General features: G+C 45.9%; 1 protein-coding gene across 11 annotated transcripts in view; it reads left to right on the forward strand.

Annotated features, from left to right (window-relative positions):
• Positions 1-413: 413 nt before the first annotated feature.
• mbnl1 (muscleblind-like splicing regulator 1) overlaps positions 414-19837 on the forward strand; it is a 59273-nt gene continuing 39849 nt past the window's right edge. For 3 of the 11 annotated variants that reach the window (XM_084058528.1, XM_084058529.1, XM_084058531.1), the window contains exons 1-2: positions 5742-6294; positions 18846-19837. The exon at positions 18846-19837 is cut by the window's right edge and continues 50 nt beyond it. In XM_084058528.1, coding sequence (XP_083914654.1) covers positions 19714-19837 — 124 coding nt within the window. In that variant the 5' untranslated portion in view covers positions 5742-6294; positions 18846-19713. Of the gene's footprint in view, positions 434-5736; positions 6295-7499; positions 7696-18845 lie in introns of those variants that run through there. The other 8 variants (XM_084058530.1, XM_084058532.1, XM_084058533.1 and 5 more) reach the window with 6 other exon arrangements.

Here is a 19837-nt window from a genome sequence, read left to right on the forward strand (position 1 = left end):
CACACACACACACACACACACACACACACACACTTGCACGCGTGCGCAATGTTTTGAGAATGGAAGGAAAGCGGAAGTGACAAGAAAGGAGAAACAGTAAAGGGGCAGGACATATAAGGGGGTTACCATATTTGGCATCGGCAGATAATACAAGCCTGGAGATGCAAATGAGATTAGGAGTCGTTGTCATGGCGACTTGGTGTTGCGCAGTGATGACTCGCTGTCAACCCGACCGCATTTGTGATATGGCCGTTACCAAGCAAATGGCGCTGTTTTAACAAGAAAAGGGGAGGGGAGAGTGAGGGGGGGTTGGTTAGCGGAAGTTGCAGAGAGATCAAGATGTTTGTTCCCACAATGCATTGCCGCAACGTGACCTGTGTTGAAGTAGCTCTGTCTGTCCCAGTTGCACGTCAGTGCTAGACAGACACCCCAGGTAAGACATGTCTCTAACTAAGATTACTTACGTTCAAATAGCTAAAACTATTTGAAACAACTCATAATCGTTACTGTATGTGTATAGTTATTGAGTGTTTTCCTGTTGTTGATCGCGTGTTTAATCAAGGGATTTGAACGACGTTGTTGCACTTACTTTTCCGACATTCAAAAATGATTGTTTACCTTTTATGCAATAGTAAAGCCACTGTATGGAATATTGTGGTGCATGGCTGTAAACTTGTGTCTTGTGGTGAAAGATATGAGTGTGCTCGTGTAAGTATTTGATCTTTTATATTTGACCAGCAGACGGCACGAGGGCAGAAACTCAAGTGAAAGGCCTCTTTGCTTAGGGTGTTTCCATCAATTTTCATTTTATCTACAAGATAAGCTCTAAGCGTGAACACTGAGAAACAGGCACATACAGTACACATACTGTGGTGTCAGACGGGGACAATACAGCATGCTATTTCCTCCCTCCGTATTTCAAACTTGACAGCTTCAATAGCACCTGCTTCCCTTCGCGGCGTCAAAGTGGAAAACGTTCAGTGAGAACCACACAGTAGGCTGCAAGGACTCACACAACTACCGGCAAATTCTGGTAAACTACAAAAGAAGTGCTTGTGGCATGATGTAGTCTACAAAAGATCAACAAAAGCTTTTATTGTTAAAATTGAACATGCCTGTTTGCAATTAGCATGAACATTGCCTATTTCTCTCACATTTATAACTAAATTGCATTTTTATATTATTACTTAACATTCTTAAATCGTTTAACTCACTTGGCTGGCTTTGTTTATCTATGCAACCATAACTTAACTCATTTCCTAACCCTCAACTGGAAATAATATGAGCTTAAAACTTGATTACTCGCAACTCTGCGTGGAACTGAGAAGAGTTATGACACATTCAGTGGCCATTTTACTGTACGTGTAGTTAGTAAATACCCCTACTCTTTATTCTGCTGTGTCATTCTGTGAGCGCCAACACAAACTGTTTGTAAAATGGCTGACGTTGAATATAGCTCCTCTTCTGCGGTTGTTGTGCTTTGGGGCCTTACTGTGAGGCTGCGTACTGTTGTTACTGTGATGGTCTGTAATGGGAGTGTAATGTGTATCTGTGGCCTTGGTGATAGATGGGCCGTCAGCGCTTGGCTCATAAAGGCTCTGGGACATTTCCTCAGTAGAGTGAGAGTTCACATCAGCCAGCCAGTGTCATTTGCAGAAGGCTGGGAAATAGTCAAACGCTGAGACTATAGGGAGAGCTTAGGGTAGAGACTTGTGTTCTTCAACCAAGGAAGTCGGAGAGAAAATAACCGAGAGGAAGAGGATGAGACGGAGGATTTAAATGGGCAAAAAGAGAGGGGAGGTTATAACTGACCATGTTAGTGTGGGGTTATACTCAATGAGTCGTCGGTGAGATCAAAGTGACAGTTGGCTATTTTGAGGAGTCTGTTCTAGAATGTTCTCTGCTTCCCCATGAAGCGAGATTTTTCTTACTTATTTTTTGAGGTCACTGAGGTGCTTTTTCAACCACACTGCCCTATCTATACAGACAACCACACAAACACACACACACACACACACACACACACACACACACACACACACACACACACACACACACACACACACACACACACACACACACACACACACACACACACACACACACACACCTCTTCCTGTTCTCTATCAGTTAACGTTCATCTGTGTGACCGCCTGCTGGTTTCGAAAACAGTTTTCTCAACGCGTCCTGTTGCATGCTCTCCTCTCATACTGAAACACAGCCCTGTGAGATCACTGGTCTTTTCTAGAACAACTGTCACGCTGCCATCTTATCAACCAGGAACAAGGCGAATAGCGAGTAAAGTAAAGTAAAAACATGACAAACTTCACTTGAGATTAAAAAAAAAAAAGAAGTCTAAAATATGTTCCCTATAAAGTGGCTTCTGTTTTAACATTTAATCATAAAACATATGGAATGACACACTTATAAAGCCGAACGAGTAAACCATCTGGTAACTGTGAAGCTTTTCAGTACACTCACTCATGCCCTTAATTAGACTAAACTAATACAGCGCTGTGGTTGGTGACAAATAGACCAGTGGTTGTGGTTCGTTAGGGGAATACATGTAGCCATATCAAGAAAGGGAAATATGAGAGAGAGTGAAGAGATGCTACTAGAAGCACTGAGGTATCAAAAGATGAGTTACTATGAGTAGGAAATAAGGTCTGGCAAGAAAGAAAGAGAGAGAGAGAGAGAGAGAGAGAGAAGCACTGGTGTGATGTCAGCAGCGTAAAAAAGAGGGGAAATTCCACGTCAATGTCTGAGTTTCACAGCGAGCCCAGATCTTTGGGTGTGTTGTTTGTGTGTCTCCCCTTGGAGCCGGAGAGCAACATCAATCACCTTGTTTCTCCGTTTTGGGGTCAAAGCAATCGGCTTGGTTTTGGGGGTCGCAGTGACCTGTCCCCCTGCCACCCCCACCCCCCCCCCCCCCAACCCTGACCCCCACCACACCAGTAGTCATGCGGAATTGTATCTGCGCTAATCTGAAACACAGCCATCTTTGTGCCCAGTGGGCTTATTTCCACAGGAGGTGATCTCTCAACCTGTCTCTGTATGCTCCATGTAAAACGGATCGAACTCTGCACTGCTTGTGTTCTTACCGTCTACTGGAAACCAAAAATTCCCTTGACTCTGTTTGACACCTTTATTTATTTGATTCAATTTAAGAAGCACTGTGTTCCTTTATTGCGTGGAGACATTTTGAGCCCATCATCTAGGGTGAAGTGGAAGCGCTACAGCTGGGGCTCACATTGTCACCCAGGGTTTAAGGGGGCGAGCTGTGTGAATTTGAGCTGACTTATCACCAGCTCTGCATTTGGGAGCGCTGCATAGCGCTGCGCACTGCTGGAAAATGAGCTAGAAATATTGATCTCTATATGCATTTCAATTCATTTTTTAAGGCAAGGCAAGTTTATTTGGCCCTAGAAACTGTTGAGTGATTTAATGATGATCAATATTTTGTCAACATGGGTTCTAATAATGGCGTGGCGTCCCTGTTGAACACACACTCACACACACACACACTCACACCCCCTTTTATAGATGCTCGCCCCCTTAGGTGCCATGCCGTAAAAATCAATTCTATGTCTATCCAGAAGCCAGTGAATAGATCTGAGAATTGGTGTAATGTGTCCAGCGTTCTCAGATCTAGTTAGAACTCTAGAGAACTGCATTTTCAATGGGCTGTAGCTGTCTGATATCTTTGTTGGAAGAGACTTGAGAGAAGGCAATTATAGTCTAACCTGCTGGAGATAAAGGCATGGATACATTTTCCTAAGTCTTCTTTGAACAATGAACATTCATTCTTAACTCAGTATAACTCAATAAGAAGACATGATGTGATGTGAAGAGTCATTACGGTATGTATCCTCCTGCAATCAGGCTTAACCCATTAAAGGGGAATACCACTCATTTTCAACATTGAACTATGTCTTTAATACATCTTAGAGCTGTTGTGTGGAAATAAGAAAAAACGTATATTATCCAGTTCTAGGCTACATAGAACGGGGGGGCTTTTTTCTTATTTCCACACAACAGCTCTAAGGTGTATTAAAGACATAGTTCAATGTTGAAAATGAGTGGTATGCCCCTTTAAGACCGGGGAAAGCCTATACGTTGTTATACCTTTAAAACCAGGAAAGTATCTGTGTTATTTTAAATTTAGCTATGTATAGCAACAGGATTCTTTTCAAATTCTTTGAAAGTCGACTTAGGTTAGGATTTAGACAGCGTTTTTCAAATCGGCCTCAGGTCTAAATGGGTTAAACATCAAGATATGCACTGCACTTCAATACAGGTCAGAACTGTGGCAGTATAGAGCCAGGGCAGTGAACTGAATTTTTATTTTTGGCGTGTGATGTCATCGGAAATGAAACCGCAGAGCAAAGTGTCACTCTCCCGCCTGTTTCACAAAGTCGTTAAACTCGCTGCAGTATCGCAGTGTGTTGCTTCGTAACTATAATCTCATTCCCAATAAATAAACACGGTCATATTCAGAGAGCAAAGAGACAACGCGATCAGATCAACAACTTGGCTTTAGCATGCAGCTCACAATCTGACTCGATCCTCGTGGACGCCAAGGCCACTATCTCCATGGCTACCGGATATTGCGGCATCAGGTCCAAATCTAGCACCCGTCGGTTCCCCCAGCTCATGTGGCTTTTCCTCCGAATGGGGGGGGGGGGGGGGGGGGCTGGGGGGGGGATCTGGAGGCAGTGAACACTGAGACAGAAGCAGGCAGTACTCCCTCTCAATGTGGTCCCACTTAGCTTTTATGCATTAGCATTGACCTGCAGCTGTAATTGCAAATTGAACTGGCCCACATCTTTCCATATATATACATATATATATATTTATATATATATATTCGTTTCCACCATGTGGGCAGGAGGTGTGTGTGTGTGTGTGTGTGTGTGTGTGTGTGTGTGTGTGTGTGTGTGTGTGTGTGTGTGTGTGTGTGTGTGTGTGTGTGTGTGTGTGTGTGTGTGTGTGTGTGTGAGTGAGGCTGAGCCAAGGTGTCTGAGGGTTGCATGCCACAGCAGAAAAACAGAGAGAGAGAGGAGATAGAGAGAGAAGCCAGACGTAATCTGTCACAAGCTCCCTGTAAATTTTTCCATAATTATTTCCTTCACTCCCCTAAATCTTTTGATTCTTTCCAACTCCTTCCCCCCACTACCATTTCTCCCCTTCCCATCGCCCATTTCTTTCACTCTCCTCCCTCATTTTTCTCTTCCTCCGTTCCGCCCCGTCTTTGCTGGCACTTTATGATACATCTAACCCTCCCTTCATTCCTTGTTTCTCTCTTTTTTTCTCTTTCTTTTTTTTTCGGAATCTGCCCAGTTTCTTTCCCTTGTCTTAGCTCTATTTTTCCCATTCCACCCTCCCTCTGTGTGTTTTCTCTCTCTCTCCTTCGTCGGCCTGACTGGATATAGGGAAGGCCAGTGTTGCTGTAACTGAGCCAGCACTTCCTGGTGTTGTTTTAGGGGGCGTGGCCACAGCCCTCAGTAAAGGAGGGAGGGGAGGGGTGGGGAGGGGAGGGGAGGGGTGGGGAGGGGAGGGGAGGGTGGGGTGGGGGGGGGGGGGGGCTCTGCGGGGGAGACTGCAGGATCTGTATGCCCAGTGCAGTCAGAGCCCCCCCTCCTCCTCCTCCTCCTTTGCCTCGTTCTCCTCTCCTGTCCTCCACTCCTCCTCCTCCTCCTCCTCTTCGTCCACAGCTGTTGCTACTGCCGCCCAGCGAGCACTGCTCTCCTGCAGGCTGCAGACAGACGATCCAGAGGCTGGGGAGTCCAGAGAGACACACACACACACACACACACACACACACACACACACACACACGCAGGCAGCCCAGCCCGGCACAGGATAGCACAGCACGGCACAGCACAGCTCAGTCACTACAGAGAGAGAGAGAGAGAGAGAGAGAGAGAGAGAGAGCAGGGGAGGGGGAGACGCTAGCGCGCTGAGCCAACGCTGCAACGGACACACACACTCTCTCTCACACACTCCAGCGGTCAGCTCTCGTGCTCATTCACCGCCGATTCACTTTGCCTGCCTCTTCCTCATCGCCTTGCCTCTTCCTCGTCGTCCCCTTCTTCTTCTTGTAATTCTGCCGGTCGGTCGCTGCGCTCTTGCCTGCCTGCCTTCCTGCCTCAGAATGGTCCAGCCGGTGCCTGGGGGTCTGCTGTCGCGGCCTGTCTGAACACACACACACACACACACACACGCACAGACACACACGCACAGAGTCGACAGACAAGCGGAAGCAGGCTCAGAAACTGAAAAGCGATGTGAGAGGTAAGGGTTCTGTGAGTTGTACCGTTGTCTGGTCTCCTGTTTCTCTCTGTGTAAATTCCTCTCTCTCTCTCTCTCTCTCTCTCTCTCTCTCTCTCTCTCTCTCTCTCTCTCTCGTCTTTCTTTCCTCTCTCTGTTTCTGAGGCTCTCGTCATTCATCCAGATCTTTCTTTCCGCTGCGTGCTGCAGTGTTTTACTTTCCAAAGTACTGTAGAGCCCGTATGGTGGAGAGAAGGTGGAGAGATATGGAGGTTGTTTGCTTTAGTGTCTGCTGCGTCTCGCTGTCTCGCTCTCTCCCTCTCTCTCTCTCTCTCTCTGTATGTCTGTGTGTGTGTGTGTGTGTGTGTGTGTGTGTGTGTGTGTGTGTGTGTGTGTGTGTGTGAGAGAGAGTGTGATGGCTAACATCTGTTTGTTGTGGCTTGTCTTTTTAGACACAGGCACACATACAAAGGCACACATGTCAATGCACACGCGCACGCGCGCGCACGCACGCACACACACACACACACACACACACACACACACACACACACACACACACACACACACACAGCAGTGGGGCACATTCCTGGCTGAAAGCAGAAGGTCACACAATAGCTACTTCCTGAGGGTAGTGCTAGTTAGCAAGAACATTTTACTGGTGTACGTGGGTGCATGCGTGCGTGTGCCTGTGCGTGTGTGTTGCGTTGTGTGTGTGTGAGGGCAGTGGTTGTTCCAGGAAGCAGTGAAGTGGATCGATAGATCTCCCACTCAGCTTTCATTCCCTCTGTCTGACTCACTCTGGGACGTGTTGGGAGTTATCCCGGCTCGGGCTTGTTTAACTAGTTAAACAGTTCAACTACTTGAATAATTGGATAATTTGATACTACTCTCTCGATCTACAAGACTTTCTTTCTTTCTCTTCAAGAAACTCTGTCAGCCTGAAGGAGCGGCGTGGCTTTTTCGCAATTGTGTGTGTACGTGTGCCATGTAAGGTGAACTCCCGCCTGCCACATGTAAATTATGTGTGACATGTGAAGCTGCCACTGCCTTATATGGCGAGCACAGTATTTCAGTACAGTAGAACCTCGCCAAGCATTCCGGGTCACAGGAGGAGAGAGAGAGAAAGTGTGTGTGTGTGTGTGTATGAGAGAGTGTGAGTGTGAGAGGGTGGCTCTGTCTGTGGGACTGTGTGTGTGTGTGTGTGTGTGTGTGTGTGTGTGTGTGTGTGTGTGCACGCACACGCGCGTGCGTGTGTTTGTGTGTGTGTGTTTATGTGCGTCTCACAGAGGGGGAGTAACTCAGAGAGAGGAGGAAAGTTTAAGAGAGAAGGAAGAACGAGAGGGAGGGAGGGTGAGAAAGAAAGAGAAGCAGATCGAGTAAAGTTTTTACTTGTTGTCGGTGTTATAAACAGCAGTAAAACAAGTAAGTACATTAACGACTTTCTTGAAGATTGTCCCTTCCTGCTTATCTGTGTCTGTGTGAGTTATGGGTTTTCTGAGTTCAGTTTTACTCCATGGTATTGGCGAGTCCAAGATAAAAAACTGATTGGAACGATAGTTGCTCATTTGGCAGATACAAGAGTACAGAGATTTATCATGTGAAAATGCTCATATTACACACACACACACACACACACACTCTTGCACTCGCACACGCACACGCACAGACGCATGGTTTTGTTGTGTCAGCGGACAACGCCTTCCTTCACCTACCATTTGAATAACGAGAGAGACTTAATGTTGTCCAGAGATGGAGTTGTTACTGTGGCAAAGTGCAGGCTGTTCATTAGCGTGACACTGTTTCCTCATATGCTTCTTGCATTTTCGTTCTTCTCCCCTCTCTTTGTTGATCTACCCCCCCCTACACACACACACACACACACACACACACACACACACACACACACACACACACACACACACACACACACACACACACACACACACACACACACACACACACACACACCCCTCACCTCCCCTGGGTTTCCTCTCTCGGTGGAGAGCCGGTGGTTGGGGCCATGATGAGGAATGTTGTTGTTGTGACTTAAGGGGATTGGTGTGTGGCTCAGACGGTAGCAGACGCATCCACACGAGACAGACATACAGTACACAGTGTCTGTCCACACAAGACCAGACATACAGTACAGACATACTGTACACACACACCCACACACACACACACTCACGGTCAGGTGTACTACTGATTGCGCTGTTGAGTGATGGCTAGCTCTGTCCCACTTAAAGTCCCATTATACTCAGTTGCACGCCGGCGTCGCGTGCCGAAAATAACTGATCTACAAGCTCACAATGCGTTGCAGCGCCTTGCTGTGACATGTTGTGAGCTTGTAAATCTGCTATTTTCGGCACACGGCACCCTCGCACGGCTAAATATAAATCGGACATAAGTCTGTGTAACAGCTTGTGGAGCGTGTTGCTAAATGACTATGCTAACTCCTAAATACACCACAAAGACAGTGTGGCTGAAAGATATATAGCTGCTATACGTGTTTCCTGTGCATATATCTCTGCATACATTCGGCCCGGGCTCTGCCCTACAGACAGGATTATGTGGATGGCTGCATCTCACTGACAGGTTAATCCTTTATAACAAGATGACTCCTTTTCTACAGATATGTTCCTACTGTCTTTACAACCACCCATCATCCATGTCACCGACCACATTACAGCCTTAAACTATTCTTTACTCTGATCTCGCACATGTAAGTCGCTCTGGATAGGAGCGTCTGCTAAATGCCTAAATTATACATGCATATTGTAGTCTGTCACACAGTATGTGTTGACAGACCGGATTGAATTGTATCTGTGACACTACTATGGTATGTTGTTATACAACCAATTCAATCTATTATTTATTAGCATATGCTGCTATTATGCTATGCTCTTATGACAATTGACTGTATCTATTCTTTTTTTTAAATAGATTAATTAGCGAACAACCGGTCAACTTGATCATAAAGTCGAGAACCAGCATATTACATAACAGTATAACACAATATGAATCTTTTGACATTGGCTTTTTGTCAGTGACCCTGTCAGAGCCTATTGCGAGACACTTTTGGGTCACAAATAAACATTGCAGCAGGCCATCACCTAATAGTGGACACAATGACAATGTTGAGCTATACACTGAAGAATAGCATAGCAATATTAAGTCATGTCTGTGCTGCTGGTTATGGAAGTCAGCGCTAAGTGGTTTGTCAGTGTTTTTCTTTCTGTGTGTCAACACAGGCCTACCGTTGTTTCCCTGGACCCTGGTTACATCAGCCCCTGCACGCCCCCCCCCCCCCCCCCCCCCCCCCCCCCCCCACAGTAAACCTCACACGTATCAAACCTATACCTTTGAGGGAAAGTAACAGAAGCCTATAAAGTTTAATGATACCATCACTTTGGACCCTCTCTCTCTCTTTCTGTCTGGTTCTCTGTTATGATGCAGTAAACGGTACAATTCTATCATGGAAACCACGTTTCCTGTTCTGGTCACAGAAATATATTATAGCCCGTGGCGCTACGCAGGCGGTTCAGTGGCACATTATACAAGAGTGATCATAGTCTTCCCTCACAGAGAAACATTGTCTGATATGAAAATTCTATTGATCGCCAATGTCCGAGAGATTACGTTGGCCGACGCTAGATTAAATTGACCACTATTACATCAATGAGTGATGCTTGGCTTTGTGCTACGCTATACAATATGTCCCAGTGGCATATGGTATACATGATTAAATTATGTAGCCTACAAGCCTATGAATGAATCGCCTTCAATCCCGGGCTGTATGTACAATATGGAAATGAAATCCTCACTGTAGATACAAAGCTATAGATCTCATGTTTAAAAGGGCATGTCATTATAACACTTGCTACAGTCACAACACACATGTGGGCTTACTGCTCTGTGCTCATTGCACAGAACTGCGGTTTTATGTTAAGTCCCCATGTTACATTATGTGTACTGTACAGTAAGTAGCTAGAGATATAGATTTGCCGTATGGCGTAGAGGTATAATAGACTTATGCCTGATTTATAGTTGGACACATTGTGAGCTTCTAGATCTGCTATTTGCGATGCACAACACCGTCATGCAAGTTGGTATAAATCAGGGCTTAATTGTTCTCTGTTGTAGAACAATATAGAAGATGAAGATGGCAACCTAGATAGACAAGCTAACTTTACACAAGCTAGACAAGCCAGCAGCGCTAGGTTCTCTGTTATTGAGAATGCAGTCGCTGAGCTGCGGAGACTGGACCATTTTTCATCATAATGATTCAGAAAACATGAATGTGAGCCAATGACCCACTCATTAAACCATCAGGAAAGCTATTGACCATAGGAGCAAAATGGCCGCCGAGTGAATATGGTCAATTATCCTCCATGTTTGCTGAGTTAAACACACACGCACACACGCACGTGCTCGCTCGCATGCATGCACGCACGCACGCACACACACACACACACACACACACACACACACACACACACACACACACACACACACACACACACACACACACACACACACACACACACACACACACACACACACACACACACACACACACACACGATGCATAGACACAAAATGTCTCAGACACACAGATGCTATAGGGGCACACTGACACAAACACAGTCATACACCCACACAGAAGCCTAAGCATATATCAGTAACACATTGTTGTATGCGTGTGTTTGCATGGCCTGTGTGTGTGTGTGTGTGTGTGTGTGTGTGTGTGCGTGCACGCGCACCATTTTGCTGTACAACAGATCTCATTGTCTCCAGAGGTTAGCTCTCTGGCGCATCAATAGCCATTGTTTGTTGCGCGTTCCTGACCACAAACTCTCTTTCACCGACACATTAGCTAATCCTGTGACAAACCAATCGGCTAATGCAATTGCCAAGGAATGGTTGGTTAATGATGATCATAATGGTGACGACGAGGACAGTGACAACAATAGCATTGCCTATGGTTTACAAAAACTGAATGAGGACTGATAGCGTGCTTCCCTGCTGACGCCACGAGCCAATATGACCTATCTATAGGAAAAATTCCCAGTGAATAAATAAGTAGCATATCCATGAGAAGTGCACATCAATCCTTTATGAGGTCTCTCCACCCCTAGTGTGTGTGTGTGTGTGTGTGTGTGTGTGTGTGTGTGTGTGTTTTTTCTTCTCTGTTAGGGCGTTGTGCTGTGTGGTATAGCCTCAGCCCTTGTCCTTGGCCTGGCCTGCGGTCATTTTTCTGGACCTCACTGTCTCTTAGCTCTCCACCAACAAGGGAAGTGCCGTTGTCAAGGAAACGCTGTTTACTCTGAGATGTATAGCTGTGTGTCACAGGAGAGGAATAGTGGATAGACTGGCTGGCAGCTCCTGCTGTGTGTGTGCGTGCGGGTGTGTGTGTGCGTGCGTGCATGCGTGCGTGTGTGTGTGTGTGTGTGTGCGTGTGTGTGCATGGGTGCGAGCGCCGGGCGTGAGGGCGTGAAAGACAGTGAGACAGAGAGATAGTGTGCTGTTGTCTGTAAATCTGTGGATTAGTGTGTGTATGCATGCTCACATGTGTATGTACAGGGTCAGGGAGGGCATTATTGGCATGTGATATTGCAAACACATGGAACCGCAGCAGCGCTCTCTCCCAGCACCAGTTGCAGCAGCAGTTTGAGGCCTTCGGTGTTGCATTACCTCCAACGCCCTCCACAGTGATGACCTGTCTCAGCACACTGTCACCCTGACTCCACCTCTGTCAATATGCTGAAACCACTGCTTTACTGAACAACGCCAAAGCCAGGGGAGATTTAAACTGTGGCTTCTTTCTCTGCAGTCAGGCTGAAAATAGCAGCTACGGGCTTTTGTTAGTGAAGCCAGCTAGCGCTACTTTTGTGAGGGATGAGACAATACCAGCTATTACCTTTTATGTTAACTTAACGTACAATGAAGTATAGCCCCCTAAAAGGGGGGCTATACTTCATTGTACGATGAATAGCGAAAATAGCCGATTTAGAACTTATCCGTTATTGTCTGCATTTTTGAAAATGTTTGAACATTTCTGCCTATAATGACATGCCCAAAATAGGGATGCCAGCCAGGTTTAAAGTGATTGAAATAAAAACTTTAAAAAAACTTTTAATGTTGCTTTTATGAGATTCACTTAGATTTTTAAACTTATACTGCATCCACAGAGACCAGTTTTCCATTTTTTTGGGTGAATACGACACTTATTCGACACATTCCCATCTGCAACGTGTTGTTAAAGCTAGGCTAATAATGCATGATTCAGTCATTCCTCAGGAAGCCTTATCATACTGTGAACCACACCCTCTTTCTTGTTGTCTGGGAGCCGGGCTGTAGCAGTTAGTCACAATGACAACTCTGAGACCAGCCCAGGATTAGTTAGCTAGCTAGCAGCCTCCGCAGAGCTGTAACTTTCCGTTGGCCGTGGCTTGTGTGCCTTCAAAACAAAACCCCTCTCTATGTTCAAGGATACCTCATAATATCTAGTGCATCATTCATCACCGTCAACTGTGTGCGAAACTTCTGGCCAAGTGCCTTCGCAATAGTAGGCAAAGGGTGGATTCAGACCACGCTGTCTTTATTAGTGACTCGTTGCGAAAAGCGGATAGTGACTCATAACCCAGAAAGTAAAAGTCATGCGGTCCTGTGCTTCATGTCAGAATTTGTTTTTGTGCCGTTGAGGCGTACGGAGAGATTCTGGTGTCAGATGACCATGATGAGCTGAAGGCAATGCTCTGTCGACATGCTTTCCTCTCCTCCCAGACGCGTCATGTTCCTGCCACATGGTCCACAGAAATCACAGTCTCTCTCTCTCTCTCTCTCTCTCTCTCTCTCTCTCTCTCTCTCTCTCTCTCTCTCTCCCTCTCCCTCTCCCTCTCCCTCCCTCTCTCTCTCTCCTCTCCCTTCCTCCCTCTGCCTGTCTCTCTCTCCACCTTCCCCTATCACTCGGTTCATTCCTTCTTTCTGAATCCATTTCACCATCTTCTTGCCACATGGTCAGAAGAAAACAACGGGCTTCTCTGGAAACGGTGGTCTCTTGTTCAGTCGGTCTGTCCCACCTTACTCTGATCGCTCTGTCTCCCTTCCTCCACGTATCTCTCTGTCTGTCTGTCTGTCTCTCTCGTCTCTCTCTTTCTGTGTCTCTATCTATTCCTCTATCTCTATCTGTCTTGTCATCCTCTAGCAGTCTTATTGACCTTGCACCAACTTGTTAGACCTTGGAGACTGAAGGAGTGTGCTGCTGCTGCTGCTGCTGCTGCTAAGGATGCTGGGAGAGAGAGAGAGAAAGAGTGCTTGCCAGACAGACAGTCATATTGAGGGCACAAGGACGGGGGTTGAGTGGGGTGGAGGAGGAAGAGCTTCGAGGGAGGGTGGAAAGAACTGGAAAGATTGAGGCGGCAACGGTGTTACCTCCAGGGGAAGACAGCAACAAAAAAACAAAAAAAACAGACCAGACCGATCAAGTATGAATAAAAGTAATCTCTTTGAAAATGGATGCCTTGGAGACAGAAGGCAGAGACAGTTGACGTCAAATTAGATGAAGGGAGCGGCTTTCTGACATGCAAAGGCCGGTGCGATGAATAAATCAATAGAGGAAGAAGGATCCACGTCTCGTGTCCATACATGATGTATCCTAATGGGGGGCCTTGTATTGCTCTGAAGATGCCTCGTGCTGCGGCCGAGCCATTTTTCCGCCTGCCAGTAGCACACACCTGTTCTGCGGGCTTAAAGCACTTAAACCCTCTGGACTTGGACCTGAATAGGCTCTGTGTACCTGGATGGCTTCTTTCCCCCATCTACACCAAACCTCTTTGCCAAAGATAGCCGATCTACTTGTAGATGGGCTATTTTTGGCTAATGTTCCCCCCCTGAATATGGATGCTGGGGTTCAAGTGGTCAATGTAGAAACCATGGCAACAGATTAGACGGTCTGCTAGAACACAAGAAGTAGGAAAGGTTGGGGGGAGAGGGGGGGGGGGGGGGGTTGTCGGCTGTCAGCCTTTTATTCATCAAGCCATCAATTTCTCTGGTTTGATTTAAAGTGGCACTAAGTCACTTTCTTTTAATGAGTAAAATGTAATTTGGTCCAATCTGTATGGTAGAGTATGTTAATACAACATAACTTTTGGGGTGGTTGTATTTTTTTCTGTTGAGACATTTAGATCATGTCAAAGGTCTCATAATGGACTGTCCATTATGTGCAAAGCTGAAGTGACTGAAATGTTTGTTTGTTTTTTCCAGAAGCTCTTTAACATAATATGGAAGGATGGATGGATGGATGAATGATTTACAAGCTTGAGTTTCTTATCACACACCATAATGCAGTCTTGTAACGTTCACCAGCAAAAAGTTATTATTTACTATTTAACTAATTGAACCCTAGCCTAGCGTCTTTTTCTGGGGGGGTCATCCAGCAAAGCAGCATAATCTGCAAGCATACAATGCGTTGCAACGCTACCCGTTGGATTGACCATTTTTGGCGAAGATATCTGCTGTAGAGGGAAAAAAGGATCAGGCCTAGTTTAGACCCCTGTGGGACTCCGGTCAACAAAGTATTTAGGGTTTAATTGGTTAAAGATAATTAAAATGTATTTTTTTATATAATCGATTAAATTAATTCATAAGATTAACTATTGCAGCCCTATTTTATGACTATATTTGGTATATTTGGGCAATGTGAAAGGTGCACATCCACCAGGCCTTATGAGAGTAGCTTATGGCAATAAATACATTTCACATCATCAACATGATCTGAGGTTGAAACCACAAACCATGGGGCTCATAGGTCTACACACAGAAGGTTTTTAGACTATGGGCCGACATGACGTATTCATCTCAACTGATGAACAGGGGAGTTCAGACGCATGTCCGGAGTAACACAAGCAAATAGCGGTATCGGTCTGTGTTTGCAGAGTTCCGCTCTCAAAATGAAATGTCCACAACAAGGAACACTTGACACCCACTCTAATGCTTCTGCCGTGAAAATGAGAAGCCGTCAGGGAAAATGACCACAGTAATTGTTTAATGACTTTGAAATCGGTTTAGAGAATGTGATAATCCGTGAAATAAATGAATAACTTTCTTATGCTGTATATATAGGACAGTGAGACGATATGCACAATGGTTCCATAGTGTTTAGTGCAAGTGTTTTGGGGGGCGGGGCTTTTCTGAGCCTTTAATTTGACAGGGACAGTGGAGAGAGACAGGAAACATTGAGAGAGAGTAGAAGAGTGACATGGACAATATACTTAACCCATTTTCAACAGTTTTTTATTATATTTTGACACTTGCTTTGGCAATGTAAACGTATGTTTTCTCATGCCAATAAAGCTCCTTTGAATTGAATTGAATTGACACGCAGCAAATCCGGTCGTGGCCAGGAATCGAACTGGGGACTTGCTGTCATGTTTTAGAGCCTGTGTTGTACAGTACGTGCACTAACCACTCACCACGAGCTTGTGGATCTGCTACTTTTGATGTGTTTGTGTGACGCTGTAGTATGATCAAGTAGGGCGTTAATTTACGGAAAAAAAAGGAAAGGAACAAAAAGTTATAATATGGAGATATGCCCGATAGCAACTATATACTGATTGGCCTAGTTTCCCCTCTGTGATACAGAAATAATATGGTGTGTGTGTGTGTGTGTGTGTGTGTGTGTGTGTGTGTGTGTGTGTGTGTGTGTGTGTGTGTGTGTGTGTGTGTGTGTGTGTGTGTGTGTGTGTGTGTGTGTGTGTGTGTGTGTGTGTGTGTGTGTGTGTGTGTGTGCCTGTGCGTGCGTGTGTGTGTACAAGGACACATGCACGTGTGTCTGCCTGAGTGTCAGCTCTTATCATTCTAAAAGGTCATTTCAAGCAGTACAGCTGCTATATACTAGGGGTACTTCTATGGGTCACACAAGGTAAGCTAGGTCCATCTGTCTCTCTCTCTCTCTCGCTCTCTCTCTGCCTAAACATATATCCTCCACGCTGCTGGGTCATCATGACGGGGGCTGAGCTGCTGCAGGGCGATATATATACTGTGTTGCATTCAGTATTGGGTTGTGGTGCATAGCGCTGCTGAACAATGGTGTAAAGTAACTAAGTACCTTTACTGAAGTACTGTACTTAAGTACAAGTTTGAGGTACTTTTACTTTACTGGAGTATTTCCAATTTTCGGTACTTTTACTTCTAGTTCACTACATCGCATTGGCAAATATTGTACTTTTACTCCACTACAATTATTTGAAAAGTTTAGTTACTAGCTACTTTGTAGATTTTGATTATTATTACAAAACATACGTTAATCATTTCAACCCTATATATATTTCGGCCATTTGAAATAAAATAGCCAAAAGATTTGTATACATTTTATACTTTTGAAAACTTAACTGAAATGGGACATTCTGTATAATGAGTAATTCCTACTTTTGGTACTTTAAGTACTTTTTGATACTAATACTTACCACCACTGCTGCTGAAGGCACACATGGTGTTCTAGGAAAGCACTGTGTCTGGCGAGGGTGTGGTTTACCCTGGCCTTGTGATAAGAGAGAGAGAGAGGGGCCCCCCTGGGACCCGAAATGTTCAAATTCCCCTACGCCAAACCCATGCAATATTTTCACTGGTGTGTATACGACATACTGGGTGAGAAACGTACTGTACTGTACTGTCTATACCTTCCTCTCCCCGTCAACTCATCTGTGAATTATTTAAGGGTGTTGAAATGGAGGTAGAATAGTAAATATGATAACATATTGTACTGCATATTATCATATTGGAGGTTCACTTGCCGTTTGCGTCAATGGCATAATCTAACAGATTAAGTAGAGGTATGCACAAACATTATGGTTGATATTTAACCATATTAACCTTATTAATGGCATCTCTATTTTGGGCAAATTTCATCTAATAGAAACATTAGCAGATCTACAAGCAAAGTAAAAATAAAAAAGGTAAAGTAGCAGTCCACCAGCACGGAGTCTAGGGGTTCGAATTCAGCATGGTGCATCCGGCTTGCCGAAGCATCTATCTATACAGTACAAACACAATTGTCCATGTTCGGGGGAGGGAAGCTGGGGAAGGGAGGGGAATCTTTGTCACCGCACATACTTCTACGGGCTGGGACGGTGCCTGTCAGCAGGGAATGTTGAACGGGAGGAGTATAGGATGGAGGTGGTGGGGGCACGTCCCAGTGGGGGCTCCTCACTGGCAGGTGAGCCAGTAAGGTACAACAGCAGTGGCTAAGCAATGGGAGAAATGAATTGGCACACTGACTGCATTGGGATAAAAAGGGGTAAAAAAAAAAGGAAAAAACTTTTTTTTTTGTTTTAAATAAAAAAAGTATATGGGATATTCAAAAAAGAAAAAAGAAGGATTCTGTATTTTGTGAAACTGCCTACTTCTCAAATAAAAGACAAAAAAGGAAGGTCACGTCTCACTGTCAAAGGATTTACTTTGACTGTAACTTTTTTTTACCTGAAATGTGGCGTGTCGCTCACCAAATAAGGTTGTGAACTGTTGATCACACAAAGAGGGAAAACATGAGATAGTGTATTACCATCTGCTTCCAAAAAGCAGATAGTTGTCAAGAGCAACACGCGTGGTTTGTTTGGTCTTCCTCTACTTCTGTTTCTCTATCTGTCTCTCTCACTTTCTCCTCTCTCTCATTTACTTTCCTTCATGTCTCTCTCTCTCTCTCTCTCTCTCTCTCTCTCTCTCTCTCTCTCTCTCTCTCTTTCTTCCTAGTAGCAGGCAAGGCAGGTCAACCTCTTCTTTGCTCCTCCCCCTTGCCCTCACCTGGCGCTAAGCCCAGAAATGTTGCTGCAACTCCGCGGCCTGTCATTGGTTCCCGCTCAGCACACACCGCTTCGTAAGAAGGGAAATGACAAACCCTCCCTCCTGCCCTGCCTCCACTTCCCCCTTTACTTTCACTCTGCCTTCCTTCTCTCTCCGTCTCCCGTCCCCTCTCTCTCTCTCTCTCTCTCTTTTCTCCTCTCTCTAAATAGATTTGCCGTGGCCGGCTTTGCCATACTCGACTGTAAGTGATATGGGATTTGATTAGATTTTTCCTGCTTTGACCAAGCAAGTGGTGGAAAGCTGTGAATGGGCCACATTGTGCACTTGTGTCTCTGGCTGCTGCGCGTGTGAGAGAGAGAGAGAGAGTGTGTTGGTGTGGCGTGGCGTGGCGTGTTGAGTGTGCGCGCGCGCGTGTGCATGCGGTGTGTGTTTAGAGTGCAGGGCGGGTGAAAGTTGTATTTGTTTTAGCAGACACCCCTACATTGCTGACATTTTTAAATATTCTTCGTTCCCACAGCTGCATAGCTCTGCTCTGCGATGGCATGAGCTGAACAGCTTAGAATACCGCTGCCAGGTCAGAGGGGAGCCGAGCACAACCATCAATCAGAAATGAATGGGAAGAAGAAATAAACTGCATAAGTATTCTTTGAAAGGCGATAACACTGGGCTAATCTCTTCATTTTCTCTGTTTGCCTCCATCTTTCATTCTCTCTCTCTCTCTCTCCTGTCTTTCTATTTCTGTTCTTTGCCTCTCTCTCTCTCTCTCTCCCCAGAGGAAGTGCCTTCCCTGACGTTTGCTGCAGCTTTGACCTGCTTCTACAGCCGAAGCTCCGCCCACTCCTGACCCGCCACCCCACCCCACCCCAACCCCTGCCCCAGCCTGCCTCGCTCGCTTGCTGCCCACAGTAACACGAGCGCAACAGGACAGCGACCACACCCTTCCGCGCGCGGCCAACGCCCAGACCCTGCTTGCCCCGCTCATCACCCTCTCACTGCCCCACCATCACCGCAGACAGGCTCCAGGCCTCCAGCGCTCGCTGCCAGACAAGCCCCCCACGCTGCCCACCACCTCCACCAGGCCAGGCCAGCTTTACCACAGCGAACAACAGCAGCAGCAGCAGCAGCAGCATCTCACCCGCCCTGCCTTGTTTTAACTCTCGCCTTCAACCTTTTGAACCTCGAACTTGCCATTCAGTTTCCTCTCGCTTCGGCTCGCCTCTCTCTCTGTGTCTGTGGCCTTGGGTCGTCTGGTGCCAAAGGTGAGACTGAGAGAGAATCTTAAAAAACGAGAGAGGGAGAGAGACAAGTCAAGGCCAAAGACAGTCTCCTGGATCTATTCTCCTTTTGACAGTCGGATTGAACAGGAAAATGACCCATTAAGCGCTACGAGCAGAAACGTCGTCCTGCAACATTTCACCTTTGGACAGGTACATTCGCGGAGCGAGAGTCCGCTCAGCCAATAAGAACGACCTACCTTTTTTCGTTTCACATTTGTGTAACGCGAGCACCACGAACAGTACGCCACGCAGATAAAGCGAGAGGCAAACTCACAAAGTTGATTGTGGATTAAAAAAAGCTGCACTTCAATCACCCTTTAACCCAATTCACCTGGGAATACTTTTTTTGTGCCAATTTGTTGCCATGGCGATGAGCATGGCACACATGCGGGACACCAAGTGGCTCACTCTGGAGGTGTGCAGGGAATTCCAGAGGGGCACGTGTTCGCGCTCAGACCAGGAGTGTAAGTTCGCCCACCCGGCCAAGA

The sequence above is a fragment of the Gymnoscopelus microlampas genome, assembly GCF_963454915.1.
Source record: "Gymnoscopelus microlampas genome assembly, chromosome: 5".
In the NCBI taxonomy this organism is placed as follows: Eukaryota; Metazoa; Chordata; class Actinopteri; order Myctophiformes; family Myctophidae; genus Gymnoscopelus; species Gymnoscopelus microlampas.